General features: G+C 41.5%; 1 protein-coding gene across 1 annotated transcript in view; it reads left to right on the top strand.

Annotated features, from left to right (window-relative positions):
• PLCE1 (phospholipase C epsilon 1) overlaps positions 1-15,816 on the top strand; it is a 272,899-nt gene that overhangs the window by 209,382 nt on the left and 47,701 nt on the right. Inside the window, exon 7 of the mRNA XM_044916220.1 lies at positions 8,973-9,648. Within this exon, the coding sequence (XP_044772155.1) occupies positions 8,973-9,648 (676 nt within the window). The remainder of the gene's footprint in view (positions 1-8,972; positions 9,649-15,816) is intronic.

Consider the following 15,816-nt stretch of genomic DNA (forward strand, 5'->3'; position numbering starts at 1 on the left):
ACAAAACAAAAACAACTAAGGAACTCACTAGAGTATGAACTTCAATTAATAATTTATCAGTATTGGTTTATGATTGTGTCAAATATACCATCCCAATGTAAGATGCTAATAACAGGGAAAACTGAATGCGGGGTCTACTGTCTTTGAAATTTCTCCATAAATCTAAAAGTATTCTAAAGTTAAAAGTTTTTAAAACCTAATGTATTTGGATAATTATCAAGTGAATACATGCATAACTACCCCTCAGAGTGAAAACATTGCCAGCACCCATAAACTGTTTGTTTCCTTTCTCAATTTTGTTACCACCTTTCCCCCATTGTAGTGAATTTGACAATACCACTTCCTGCTTTTCTTTATAATTATATCACTCTAATGCATTTCTAAATAATATAGTATAGTTTTGTCTGGTTTTGAAATTTACATTTACACAAATGTAACCATACAGTATGGATTCTTGTGTGTCTTGCTTAAGATATGTCCTTTTGACAGTTATGCGAGGGAAATGCTTGCAGTGGATATGCTTGCCACAGAGATCTTCAGGGTGAAACTGCCTAGAACTTGTAAGGGTGACTTTTCTCTATAAAGAAAGAAGCTGTGAGAGATATATGGGGTGTGGACTTTGGAGCAGATTCCTTTCCTCCACTTAACAGCTGCATCATCTCAGTCACTTGCCTACAGTTTGTGCCATGAAGGTGAGCTAATATCTTTGAAAGATTCAAGAACTAGAGGAGGGGGAAAAGATGGCAGAGGAGTAGGGGACCCTATTCCAACCAGTCCCCAGAATTGAGCTGGATATCTACCAGACCACTCTGAACACCCATGAAATCAGCCTGAGATATAAGATAGATCTGGATCTCTACAAACAGAATATCGCAGGCATTTGGTTTTGAGGTACAAAGCAGGGAGCCATGATTCTGCGGGCAGATACTGGAGGATAAATGGAAGGCGGAGGGAGCCATCAGGATCCTGCGCCACCGGTTAATGATAGCCTCCCGCGCTAGGGACAGGGCACAGACTGGCAGACCTGTAGTGACAGGGAAAGGACTTTAGGGCAACCCCCTGGACGGAAACCCGGAGTGGCAGGGCCAGGCATGCAAACTGGGGGCGGCTGGCAGTTTTAGAAACACAAAAGGCAGAGATGTGCCCCGACCTGGAGGTGAGGACTGGGAGCGCTGCTGAGGGGCGCACAACTCAGGACGCTGCAGTTTATAGCAGCATGGACAGAAACGGATACGGTGTGGCCTGGAGAGCTCACTGAAGAACAGACTGCAATCTCTCTGCTCTGAGGCAGAGGTTTGGAAACGATCTCTTCTGCTCTGACTCTTGGAAGAGACTCGGAAAGCCACCAGGGAAAGCCACCAGAGAACAAAAGCCCCCCAAAACCGGTTTTCACTGAGCCCATCCCCCGCCACAAGGGGCAGGGCAACTCTGCCCAAACAGGGTTGCCTGAGTAGCAGCACGGCAGGCCCCTCCTCCAGAAGACAGGCTGGGAAAATAAGAGGCCAGCAATCCTAAGGTCCCTATAAAACAGGTGCATCTTGCTTGGGTTGTGGTCAATAATTTGGACTCTATACATTCCCTCAACCACCCCTCAACAGAATGACTAGGAGGAGGATCCCCCAAAATAGGAAAGACTCAGAGACTATGATTTATGCCACAGATTTACAAATGGATATAGATATAACCAAGAAGTCGGAGATGGAATTCAGGGTAGCAATTGTGAAGACAGTAGGTAGAATGGAGAAATCGATTAATGGCAACATAGAGTCTCTAAGGACAAAATGAAAGCTGAACTGGCAGAACTTAAAAATGCTATGAATGTGATCCAATCTAATCTAGATAATCTAACAGCTAGGGTAAGTGAGGCAGAAGAACGAATTAGTGATCTAGAATACCAATTAATAGACAAGAAAGGAAAAGAGGAGGCCAGGGAAAAACAACTCAGAATCCATGAAAATAGAATCAGAGAAATAAGTGACACTATGAAATGTTCCAATGTCAGAATTATTGGGATCCCTGAGGGAGTGGAGAGAGAGAGAGAGCTAGAAGATATATTTGAGCAAATCGTAGCTGAGAACTTCCCTAATCTGGGGAATGAAACAAACATTTGTGTACTAGAGGCAGAGAGGACCCCTCCCAAGATCAAGGAAAACAGGCCAACACCCCCGAATGTAATAATAAAACTCGCAAATCTTAGAACAAAGGAAACCATCTTAAGGGCAGTTGGGGGGAAGAGATTCCTTACATACAGAGGGAGGAACATCAGAATAATGTCAGACCTATCCACAGAGACCTGGCAAGCCAGGAAGGGCTGGCAAGACATATTCAGGGTACTAAATGAGAAGTACATGCAGCCAAGAATACTTTATCTGGCAAGGCTGTCATTTAGAATGGATGGAGATTTGCAGAGCTTCCAAGACCGGCAGAAACTGAAAGAATATGTGACCACTAAGCCGGCCATGCAAGAAATATTAAGTGGGGTTCTATAAAAGAAGAAAGACCCCAAGAATTATATGGAACAGAAATTTACAGGGACAATCTATAAAAACAAGGTCTTCATAGGCAACATGATGACAATAAATTCATATCTTTCAATAATCACTCTCAACATGAATGGCCTAAATGCTCCCATAAAATGGCACAAGGTTGCAGACTGGATGAAAAGACAGGACATATGCTGTCTACAAGAGACTCATTTTGAACCTAAAGATACATCCAGACTGAAAGTGAAGAGATGGAGAGCCATCTTCCATGACAACGGACCTCAAAAGAAAGCTGGGGTAGCAATTCTTACATCAGACAAGTTAGATTTTAAACTAGAGACTGTAGTTAGAGACACAGAAGGACACTATATCATTCTTAAAGGGTCTATCCACCAAGAAGATCTAATGATTGTAAATATCTACACCCCCAACATGGGAGCAGCCATCTACATAAACCAACTGTTAACCAAAATAGTCATATTGATAACAATACGTTAATTGTAGGAGACCTCAATACTCCACTCTCAGCAATAGACAGATCATCTAAGCAGAAAATTGACAAAGAAACAAGAACTTGGAATGACACACTGGAACAGATGGACCTCATAGATATATACAGAACATTCCACCCTAAAACAACAAAATACTCATTCTTCTCGAGCACACATGGAACTTTCTCCAGAAAAGACCACATACTGGGCCACAAATCAGGTCTCAACCGATACCAAAAGATTGAGATTATTCCCTGCATATTCTCGGACCATAATGCTTTAAAACTGGAACTCAATCACAAGAAAAAATTTGAAGAAATTCAAACACTTGGAAGCTAAAGACCCCTCTGCTCAAGAATGTTTGGGTCAACCAGGAAATCAAAGAAGAACTTAAACAACTCATGGAAACCAATGAGAATGAAAACACATCGGTCCAAAACGTATGGGATACTGCAAAGGCGGTCCTAAGGGGGGAATACGTAGCCATCCAAGCCTCACTCAAAAAAATAGAAAAATCCTGAATTCACCAAGTAACTCTACACCTTGAAGAACTAGAGAAAAAGCAACAAACAATGCCTAAGCCACGCATTAGAAGAGAAATAATTAAGATTAAAGCAGAGATCAATGAATTAGAAACCAGAAACACAGTAGATCAGATCAACGAAACTAGAAGCTGGTTCTTTGAAAGAATTAATAAGATTGATAAACCACTGGCCAGATTTATCCAAAAGAAGAGAGGAAGGACCCAAATTAATAAAATTATGAATGAAAGGGGAGAGATCACAACTAACACCAAGGAAATAGAAACAATTATTAGAAATTATTATCAAGAACTATATGCCAATAAACTGAGCAACCTGGATGAAATGGATGCCTTCCTGGAAACCCATAAACTCCCAAGACTGAAACAGGAAGAAATTGACAACCTGAATAGGCCAATAACCAGTAACAAGACTGAAGCAGTGATCAAAAACCTCCCAAAAAACAAGAGTCCAGGGCCTGATGGATTCCCTGGGGAATTCTACCAAACATTCAAAGAAGAAATAATACCTATTCTACTGAAGGTGTTTCAAAAAATAGAAACAGAAGGAAAGCTTCCAGACTCATTCTATGAGACCAGCCTTACCTTAATCCCCAAACCAGGCAAAAACCCCATCAAAAAGAATTTCAGACTGATATCCCTGATGAATATGGATTCCAAAATCCTCAACAAAATCCTAGCTAACAGGATCCAACAATACATTAGAAGGATCATCCACCACGGCCAAGTGGGATTTAATCCTGGGATGCAAGGGTGGTTCAACATTTGCAAATCAATCAATGTGATAGAACACATTAATAAGAGGAGAGAGAAGAACCATATGGTCCTCTCAACTGATGCAGAAAAAGCATTTGACAAAATACAGCATCCTTTCCTGATTAAAACTCTTCAGAGTATAGGGATAGAGGGAACATTCCTCAAGTTCATAAAATCCATCTATGAAAAACCCACAGTGAATATCATCCTCAATGGGGAAAAGCCGAGAGCCTTTCCCTTAAGATCAGGAACACATTAAGGATGCCCACTCTTGCCACTATTTTTCAACACAGTACTAGAAGTCCTAGCAACAGCACTCAGACAACAAAAAGAAATAAAAGGTATTCAAATTGGCAAAGAAGAAGTCAAACTCTCTCTCTTCACAGATGACATGATACTTTATGTGGAAAATTCAAAAGACTCCACCCCCAAATTACTAGAACTCATACAGCAATTCAGTAATGTGGCAGGATACAAAATCAATGCACAGAAATCAGTTGCTTTCTTATAACAATGCAACTGTAGAAAGAGAAATTAGAGAAACTATTCCATTTACAGTAGCACCAAAAACCATAAGATACCTTGGAATAAACCTAACCAAAGAGGTAAAGGATCTATACTCTAGGAACTACAGAACACTCATGAAATAAATTGAAGAAGTCACAAAAAGACAGAAAAACATTCCATGCTCATGGATCGGAAGAATAAACATTGTTAAAATGTCTATGCTACCCAGGGCAATCTATACCTTCAGTGCCATCCCGATCAAAATTCCAATGACATTTTTCAAAGTGCTGGAACAAACAATCCTAAAAGTTGTATGGAATCAGAAAAGACCCCAAATCATGAAGGAAATGTTGAAAGAGAAAAACAAAGCTGGGGCATCATGTTGTCTGATTTCAAGCTATATTACAAAGCAGTGATCACTAAGACAGCATGGTACTGGCACAAAAACAGACATATAGACCAATGGAACAGAATAGAGAGCCCAGATATGGACCCTCAATTCTATGGTCAAATAATCTTCGACAAAGCAGGAAAAAATATGCAATGGAGAAAAGACAGTCTCTTCAATAAATGGTGCTGGGAAAATTGGACAGCTATATACAGAAGAATGAAACTCGACCATTTGCTTACACCATACATAAAGATGAACTCTAAATGGATGAAAAACCTCAACGTGAGACAGGAATCCATCAAAATCCTAGAGGAGAACATCAGCCACAGCTACTTCTTTCAAGATACATCTCCAAAGGCTAGTGAAACAAAAGTAAAAATGAACTTTTGGGACTTCATCAAGATAAAAACTTCTGCACAGCAAAGGAAACAGTCAACAAAACAAAGAGGCAACCCACAGAATGGGAGAAGATACTTGCAAATGACACTACAGATAAAGGGCTGGTATCCAAGATCTATAAAGAACTTCTCAAACTCAGAACCCAAAAAACAAATAATAAAGTCAAAAAATGGGCAGAGGACATGAACAGACACTTCTCCAAAGAAGATATACAAATGGCTAACAGACACATGAAAAAATGTTCGTCATCATTAGCCATCAGGGGAATTCAAATCAAAACCACATTGAGATACCACCTTACACAAGTTAGAATGGCAAAAATTGACAAGGCAAGAAACAACAAATGTTGGAGAGGTTGTGGAGAAAGGGGAACCAACCCTCTTACACTGTTGGTGGGAATGCAAGTTGATACAGCCACTTTGGAAAACAATGTGGAGGTGCCTCAAAAAATTAAAAATAGACCTACCCTATGACCCAGAAATTGCTCTCCTGGGTATTTACCCCAAAGACACAGATGTAGTGAAAAGAAGGGCCATATGCACCCCAATGTTCATAGCAGTAATGTCCACAGTAACCAAACTGTGGAAAGAGCCCAGATGCCCTTCAACAGATGAATGGATAAAGAAGATGTGGTCCATATGTACAATGGAATATTACTCAGCCATCAGGAAGGATGAATACCCAACTTTTACAACAACATGGATGGGACTGGAGGAGATTATGCTAAGTGAAATAAGTCAAGCAGAGAAAGTCAATTATCATATGGTTTCAGTTATTTGTGGAACATAAGGAATAGCATGGAGGACATTAGGAGAAGGAAGGGAAAAATGAAGAGAGGGAAATTGGAAGGAGAGATGAACCATGAGAGACTATGGACTCTGAGAAACAAACTGAGGGTTTTAGAGGGGAGGGGGGTGGGGGGATGGGCTAGCCCAGTGATGGGTATTAAGGAGGGCACGTACTGCATGGAGCACTGGGTGTTGTACGAAAACAATGAATCGTGGATCACTGCATCGAAAACTGGTGATGTATTGTATGGTGACTAACATAACATAATAAAATAAAATTTAAAAAAAAAAGATATATCCCTTTGTTGCATTGCAGTAACTATTACTATTCATTTTCATTGTTGTGCAATGCATTACATTATATGAATGCATCAAATTTTATTTATAAGTTTTATTGTTGCTGGGCATTTGGATTGCTCCTAGTGTTATCAGTGTGGCTTATCAGAAAAGGATATTCTGATCATCAGATTTGTGAAATCTCTTGTAGATTTCTTTTCTTTTTTAAGAATATCTGCTTATGGAGTGCCTGGTGGCTCAGTCCTTAAGCATCTGCCTTCGGCTCAGGTCATGGTCCCAGGGTCCTGGGATCAAGCCCCACATCAGGCTCCCTGCTCAGCAGGGAGTCTGCTTCTCCCTCTCCCCCTTCTCCTGCTTGTGTTCCCTCTCTTGCTGTCTCTCTCCACAAAAATAAATAAATAAAATGGTTAAAAAAAAAAAAAAAAAGAATATCTGCTTATGTGAGGCAAGGAGGAAGAACCTGCTGAAAACAGGAGTGGGATCTTACTCAGGGACCGGGATCTAGACTGAGAGTCCAAGAAGCCCAGTGCTACAGCTCATGCCTTGCCAGGAGGCAGTAGTCTGCCCAAGAGCCAAGTCCCCAAGACGATTGGATCATTCCTTCCCAGAGATGTATGGACCTGCTCCTTCTCAATTTTATCCATCACTTAGCAAGCAATGTCTATGGACCAAACAGCAGAAACCTTGATCTTAATAACAATTCTTCATGCTTTGAAAAAAATGAGTCTCCTTTGGCACATTCCTACCAAGGTGGCCATATAGGAAGGAGGCAATAAGGTCTCCCATGCCTTCCCCCCAGATCCTTCTGAACCTAACAGTCCACATTCCCAACTCAGGGAAGACAACTTGCTAAATTTTCCAAGCAGACAAGTCTTGTATTGCACATGTGTGCATGACGAAAATCTACGGTTGAGTCAGGGAGAGCTGTTCTTGTTCATCTGGCCACCATGACTATATTTTCCAATGAGTGTCTTTGAACTAATGGCATTTTATTTTTTAACAGAGGCACTTCTCAGGCCAGCTTATTCAGTCTTGTTCTGCCTTTTTAGTACCATTGTGTTCAGGTCACAACTTTTGGTTCTGATCAAGTAGAAGGCAGTCAAACCTAGTGACACAGGTCCCAGGCTGATGAGTCAGAGCAGACCCTGCTGAGCTGCATGACCTGGAGTGAGTGAGTTAGCCCTTCTGAAGCTCAGTTTCTTCAGAGGTTAAAAAAAAAGGAAAAAAACCCTTACTTCATGAGTAGGTAAAATTAAGTGCAAATGTATGTAAAGTATTTAACAGTTCCTGACACAAGAGGGAAAACTAATACATCATGAAGATTATTGTTGATATTAAAACACAATAACTGGGGTGCCTGGGTGGCTCAGTCGGTTAGGCGACTGCCTTCGGCTCAGGTCATGATCCTGGAGTCCCGGGATCGAGTCCCGCATCGGGCTCCCTGCTCGGCGGGGAGTCTGCTTCTCCCTCTGACCCTCTTCCCTCTTGTGCTGTCTCTCATTCTCTCTCTCAAATAAATAAATAAAATCTTTAAAAAAAAAAAAAAAGACAGAGGAGGGTCTGAGGGGAGAGCACATATCCCTGAGCGAGAGAGAGGAGAGCAGGGCCAGAAGGGAGCAGGAGGGCAGAGAGAAGAGGCATGGCTGCACTTGATTAAGAACTGCCCGGCTCTCGGAGCGCCTGGGTGGCTCAGTTGGTTAGGCGACTGCCTTCAGCTCAGGTCATGATCCTGGAGTCCCGGGATCGAGTCCCGCATCGGGCTCCCTGCTCAGCAGGGAGTCTGCTTCTCCCTCTGACCCTCCTCCCTCTCATGCTCTCTGTCTCTCATTCTCTCTGTCTCAAATAAATAAATAAAATCTTAAAAAAAAAAAAAACACACAGTAACTTTGGACTCCTGGATGGCTCAGCGGTTAAGCACCCAACTCTTGGTTTTGGCTCATGATCTGAGGGTTGTGAGATTGAGCCCTGCATCAGGCTTTGTGCTCAGTGCAGAGTCTGCTTCAGATTCTCTCCCTCTCCCTCTGCTCACCCCCCACTCTCTCTCCCTCTCTAAAATTAAATAAATAAAATCTCAAAAAAAAAAATACAACAGTTTATCGAGCAGTTCCTTTCCTTAGGCCTATGGTCAGACCTATTGCTAAATATAAGGTTTTAGAATGCAGCTATACAAAATCTACTCTGACCTTTAGCATTTTATATTTCCTATGCTAATTTGAATTCACGGTGAAGTGAAAAATGACATCCAGTGTTAGTGAAAAGTTTTGTGTTGTTCTCACTTCTGATTACAAGACAGACCAAATTTACATCTCTTTCCATTAGGTTTATAATTGGAGATTTGTTGGACTCCGAAAATGACATCTTTGAGCAGTCGAAAGAATGGGACTCTCATGGATCAGAAGAGCCACAGAAGGCCTTTGACCACGGGACAGAGCTGATCCCATGGTACGTGCTGTCCATCCGAGCTGATGTGCACCAGTTCCTGCTGCAGGGGGCCACTGTCATCCACTATGACCAGGACACGCACCTGTCAGCCCGCTGCTTCCTCCAGCTTCAGCCTGACAACAGCACCTTGACCTGGATAAAGCCTACCACTGCTTCCCCAGCCAGTGCTAAAGCAAAACTTGGTGTGCTTAGTAGCACGTCTGAGCCCGGCAAATTCCCGTTACTGGGCAATGCTGGATTAAGTGGCCTGGCAGAGGGGGTCTTGGATCTGTTTTCAGCAAAGGCTGTGTACATGGGACACCCTAGCATTGATATACACACTGTGTGTGTTCAGAACAAACTGGGTAGCATGTTTCTCTCAGAGACTGGCGTGACTCTGCTCTATGGGCTCCAGACCACGGACAATAGATTATTGCACTTTGTGGCACCCAAGCACACAGCTAAGATGCTCTTCAGTGGATTGCTAGAACTCACGAGGGCCGTGAGGAAGATGAGGAAGTTCCCCGACCAGAGACAGCAGTGGCTGCGGAAACAGTACGTCAGCCTCTATCAGGTAGGGGCGCAGCCCTCCCCCCTCCTCACTCCCCTGATTCTCAATCTCGCAAAACCACACTGGGACCACCAGGGCTCGCCCTTGCACTCTGGCACGTACTTCCAGAATGGTACTGGGCACCTTTGACTTCTCTCTGTGCCTCAGTTTCTGATCTAGAAAATGAGAGTGATAACAATACCCATTCATCGGGTGGCCCTGGGGTCTGAGTTAATATGTGTAAAGCCATAATGTCAGCTGCTGTGTGTAGAGAATAGTGTCTGGCTCATAGTAGGTCCTATTATTATTTTGTATGAACATAGTGACCGGTCATTGTACTTCTCACGTTGTAAAGAAACCAGTTAGTATAAGCGTTGTCACTTACTCAGTTTCCATCGAAAGCATTAGAGTGTGAATATTCTTATTATTAATTAGGGACTAGCTGATACATTGGAAACCTTCACTTTGGAAACTGAAATCCTGCTTCATCCCCTCATATGCTATATGACTCTCAGAGCATTAATTTACTGTGTGTGCTGCCTCACTGTAGAGCTTCTAAGTTTAAAAGAAACTTTCCCAAATGTGGGGTAAGTCATGCATGGAGTTCTGCCTCGCCAGGTTATTATATTGGCAGCAGTCCTTACGAGGCCGTGTCTCACAGTCAGTTGCTTAACCTGAGTGTGTTTCTCACTAACCCTAAAATTCTCGGGTACTTCAACACTCCAGCTAAGGGTGGCTGCAGGACTGGGCTGAGCGAGGTGTGGAAAGAGACACAGGCATCACCAGAGTGGTATGCTTGCGGAGGACGAAAGGCAGATGGCTGGGAAAGTGAGTCAAAAACCCCGCTACGAGGGGACACTGTTGATGGTGCTGCCCAATGAGTTGTATCCAAGTATTCAGTTTTTCTTTGTTATGCTTTTCCATCTTTTGGGCAAAAAAAATTATCTTTTTTACTAGTGTCACCACAAATAAAACTATAACTTAAATTCCTCAGATGACTGATTTCATGTACTTTTCACAGTTCTAACATGTTTCCCACAAGCAAAGACTTCCCCCCCTCCCCGGGCTGTTAGTAGAGGCATATATATATATAATGCTCCTCTTTCCCCTTTCCCTACACCCATGCAATACTTATGAATAGAGATCATATCCTGAATAACTAACTTATTAAATTGATTAATAAGCACGTAGGCCTATCTACACGATGATGCTAGGACTGCACAGCACAAAGCCTGTTTCAGTTAACTCATCCTAAAACGGAAACCAAAATATGAGCTTCCTGTCCACTCCGCAGGGAGATTCCAGTGTGGTCAGCTGCTTGGAAAAAACGTCTTCAGGAGCCATTGTAAATATTGATCTTTAATTATAATCATTCCTCAGCCTTCCAGAATCATACAGATCCATTCAACCTGGACATAGACCAAAGTCTCTGAGCTCAGTTACAATCACGGTCACAAGCCCGACATGGTTTATTGGCTCCATTTGTTTCCTTCCCCATCTTATAGCATAAAGTAACTGAATTAACAGCTAAGGCATACTTGGTTTCTCATTCACCCTGGCAACATACAGTTTTTGCTGAAGGAGGCACCAGCTGAGACCAGGAACAGCAGAAGAGGTAAAAGGCTCCGCTGGAGCAGAGACAGCGGAAATGACCTGGAGCCGACTCAGTCCTTCCTAGTTGCAAACACAGCTACACCCCCCCTACGCCCATCCGTCCACCGCTGCTTGGAAACAAGCCATTACCGGGTAAAGAAAAAACAGCTCCATATACCTCAGCCACTTCTGAAAACACACAGTGATCGTCTTCCTCAAAACATTGTTCTGCATGAGCCACCCAGGAAGACAAGGAAACAGACCCTCAAGATTTAAAAAAAAAAAAAAAAAAAGTGAAAAATGTTAGCAAATGGTTATCTTCCCATTATGTAGACCAGCTCCTAAATTGTTTCAGAGAACATCAGAAAGATGCTGCCAACATGGTACTTGGAGAACAAAAGATCAAATAGGCATCCTGTTAAATGCCCCTCTTGATGATTTATGGTACTGCTTAACACACTTAAGGCTCCTGAGAAGTCCTAAGGTACAAAAGAAATTAATTTAAATGTATCTATATGTTCAAGAAATTTATGAACAGTCTTGCGTTCTTCCAAACTCATGTTAACAGCCCTGTAAGAATATTTCTTTATCCCCAGTTTGGGAAGGGCTTATATAGAAAATAATCTTTCTGGGGTGCCTGGGTGGCTCAGTCGGTTGAGTATCAACTCTTGGTTTTGGCTCAGGTCATGATCTTAGGGTCATGAGATTGAGCCCCACGTTGAGCTCCATGCTCAGCGAGGAACCTCAGCTGAGTTCTCAGCTCTGCTTAAGACTCTCTCTCCCTCTCCCTTTGCACCCCCCAAAATAAATAAATAAATCTTTAAAGAAGAAAGAAAATAATCTTTCTGACATTGGAGTCCTCTTATGTGATGAATGTGTATGGAGTTGCTCTTTTCTTTTTTTAAAGATTTTATTTATTTGAGAGAGAGCATGAGGTGGGGGTGCAGAGGGAGAGGGAGAAGCAGACTCCGCAGTGAGCAGGGAGCCCGACCTGGGGCTCAATCCCAGGACCCTGGGATCATGACCTGAGATGAAGGCAGATGCTTAATCAACTGAGCCACCCAGGTACCCCATGAAGTTGCTTTCAAATGCAAGTATTTTAGTAATAGTAAATGTATTTGATCTAATGGAAATAGTAACAGGAGATAAAGCAAAAGACAAGAAGAAACAGTAACATTTATAATGAAGCCTAGGAATACAGGAGAATAAAAGAAAGTAAGCCCCAGAGATTTGATGTGGGGTGTGGAACAAAGACTGGTATCATGAGCTTTGGCTTGAGGTTGCAAGGGCAGAGCTGAGAACCCATAATCTTGGGTATTTGGAAAGATCTCTGGGAATCTGAAAAGGTTCAAAACAGGGTTCTCAGGTGAACTTTGGTTGTAAGCAACAGAAACAGATTCTGAAAATCTGTTTTCAGGAAACAGAGAAAAAAGTTTTAAGGCCAGCCTTAAAAAAGGGGGGGGAAAGGGTTTATTCAAAGGATTAGATTAGTTAAACGGTCTCCAAAATATCATATGCAAAGATAATGCCAAGAGATAAAAGTGCATGAATACTTTTTAAGGAATCAGTTTCCTGATCCTAATGTCCACATGAACTTCTTTTATTTTTCTGTATTCCTAGGCTTCATTGTAAATGTCACTATTTCTTATCTTTTGCTTTATCTCCTGTTACTGTATCCATTAGATCAATTTACATTTACTAGTACTAAAATACTTGTGTTTGAAAGTAACTGTTTGGGACGCCTGGGTGGCCTTCAGCTCAGGTCATGATCCCAGGCCTGGGATCGAGCCCTGCATCGGGCTCCCTGCTCAGCGGGGAGTCTGCTTCTCCCTTTGCCTGCCACTCGCCCTGCTCTCTCTCTCTCTCTCTCTGACAAATAAATAAATAAATAAAATCTTTTTTAAAAAATGAAAGTAACTGTTTTCTAAAACTGAGAATGTAGTTTCAGTCACAATAGACCTTCTCCCAAATTAAAAAGAGAGAAGGTACATCTTTCACCCATCCCAACCAAGTTTATTGTTTTGTACAAAATAGAAGAGTCAAACTACATTTCAGCTCCCAGAAAGTCTCCTTTAAAGATTAAACAAAAGCATATGCCTTTTCCAGGCCTGAAATATTTCTATTAAGGGTAAAGCTTAACCCATGTTAGGATGTTCTGAATTTAGAAATACCAAAGCAGTAGAGGCTAATTCTTTTATATATACGTGGTATGGGTCTAGTAAATTTTTATATTAAAGATTTTCTTTTTTTAGAGCAGTTATATGTTCACAATAAAATTGAGAGGAATGTACAGAGATTTCCCATAAACCTTCTGCCCCCCATGCATAAATAGTGACCCCCACTGTCAACATCACTCAGCAGAATGGTACGTATTTTACAAAGGATGAATCTACATTGGTATATCACAATCACCCAAAATCCATCGTTTACCTTAGGATCCATTCTTGGTGCTGTATATTGTATAGGTTTGTACAAATATATGACATATATCGATCATTATAATATCACATGGACTATTTTAACTACCCTAAAACTTCTCTGTGCCCTGCCTATTAATCTCTTCCTCTCACCCTACCTCACCCTACCTGCCCCCCCAGCCCCTGCAAACACTGATCTTTTTACTGTCTCCATAGTTCTGCCTTTTTCAGAATGTCATTTCATTGGAATCATACAATATGTAGCCTTTTCAGATTGGCTTCTTTCACTTTTATGCATTTAAGATTCCTCCATGTCTTCTCATGACTTGATAGCTCATTTCTTTTTATGGCTGAGTAATACTCCATTGTGTGGATGTACCAGAGTTTATTTATCCATTTACCTACTGAAGGACATCTGGTTTCTTTAAAGTTTTGGTATTATGAATAGAGCTGCTGTAAATATTCATGTTCAAGTTTCTGTGCGGACTTAAGTTTTCAGCTCTTTTGGATAACTACCAAGGAGCATGACTGCTGGATTGTATGGTAAAAGAATGCTTACTTTTGTAAGAAACCACCTCACTGCCTTCCAAAGTGGCTGTGCCATTTTGCTTTCCTACTAGGATGAATCCTTATTCCTATCACCCCACATCCCCACCAGCATGTGGTGGTGTCAGTGTTCTGGATTTTTGCCATTCTGATAGGTGTTGTAGTGGTATCTTATTTTAATTTGCAGTTCCCTGATGCTATATGATGTGGAACATCTTTTCATGTGTTTAATTCCCATCTGTATCTCTTCTTTGGTGAAGTGTCTGTTGAGGTCTTTGGACTTTTTTTTAATTGGGTTGTTGGTTTTCTTATTGTTGAGTTTTAAGTTTTCATTGTATATTTTGGATAACCGTTCTTTATCAGATGTTTCTTTGGCAAACATTTTCTCCCAGTCTGTGGCTTATCTTCTAATTCTCTTGATAATGTTTTTTCCAGAGCAGAAGTTCTAAATTTTAATGATGGGATCTATTAAATTTTTAAAGTGTTAGTTAAAACCCATAGATAAATTTTTACAAAATTTCTTTCAGCATATGATATTTAATAAGGTAGTTAAAATTTATTTATGAAATTGTGGCATGAAATGTTGATTCCACTTTGAAGTCAGTTGTAGTGACTTGTTCACAGGGAATAGGCCTGCATCAGGAAAGAATGATCTCCAACCATTTCATTCTCGGTAGCACTGTATTCAAGATTCACTTTTCGGGGAGGGAGATTCTGATTGACTTATTTGGATCTTATGCCAACCATTGGTCAAGGGAGGATGTTTCATCTTGATTGATAAATTCAAGACTGTATCCAGGGGCTCCTGGGTGGCTCAGCCGGTTAAGTGTCTGCCTTTCTCTCAGGTCATAATCTCAGGGTCCTGGGATCCAGCCCACCATTGGGCTGCCTGCTCATTAGGGAGCCTGCTTCTCCCTCTCCCTCTGCCCCTCACTGCCCAGCTCGTGTGCATTCCCTATCTCTCTCTTTCTCTCAAATAAATAAATAAAATCTTAAAAAAAAAAAAAAGACTGTATTCAGTGGAAAGAGATACAGTAAAATTGAGGTATGGTTAGAGAAAAGAGAAATGATTAATGGAAGGCATAAATCCCAGATGTCCATCAGAGATCACCAAAAGATTTCCCACATCAAGCATCCAAGTCACTCAGCATCCTGGGATCCATAACAGGTTGCAGGAAGTGGGAGGTCACAACTCAAGTCATAAAATGAGATAGCAATTGAATGTTAGGGTGAAGGAGCAAACACACACACACAAAGACCCTTTATTATTTACAGAGCATCTACAACAAAGCAAAACCTATTTACAAGCTCCTCTTTGGAGTTGCAAAGGAGAGCTGGCCTTAAAAGCTTGCAGAAAGTGAAGACAGCAAATTATGGAAATTAATTTTAAAAGGTCCATTTTATACAACCTGTGAAATTTCATCCATATTGGCTTTAATTCATACATGACTTTTTGTGGTTTTATTAACTGGCCTCCCTGACTTAGAGGGAGAATTGTTGGCGGTTGCTTAATGAGTAAATCTCTGCTGCTCCCCAGCGCACGTAGCTCAGAGTTACCTGGTGAGAAGCATCTGTCTTGAAGCATGACTGCTTCAAGACAAGGATCTTCTCGCTGCTCACAGCATCATAATATGCA

The sequence above is a fragment of the Neomonachus schauinslandi genome, chromosome 6 (assembly GCF_002201575.2).
Source record: "Neomonachus schauinslandi chromosome 6, ASM220157v2, whole genome shotgun sequence".
NCBI lineage: Eukaryota > Metazoa > Chordata > Mammalia > Carnivora > Phocidae > Neomonachus > Neomonachus schauinslandi.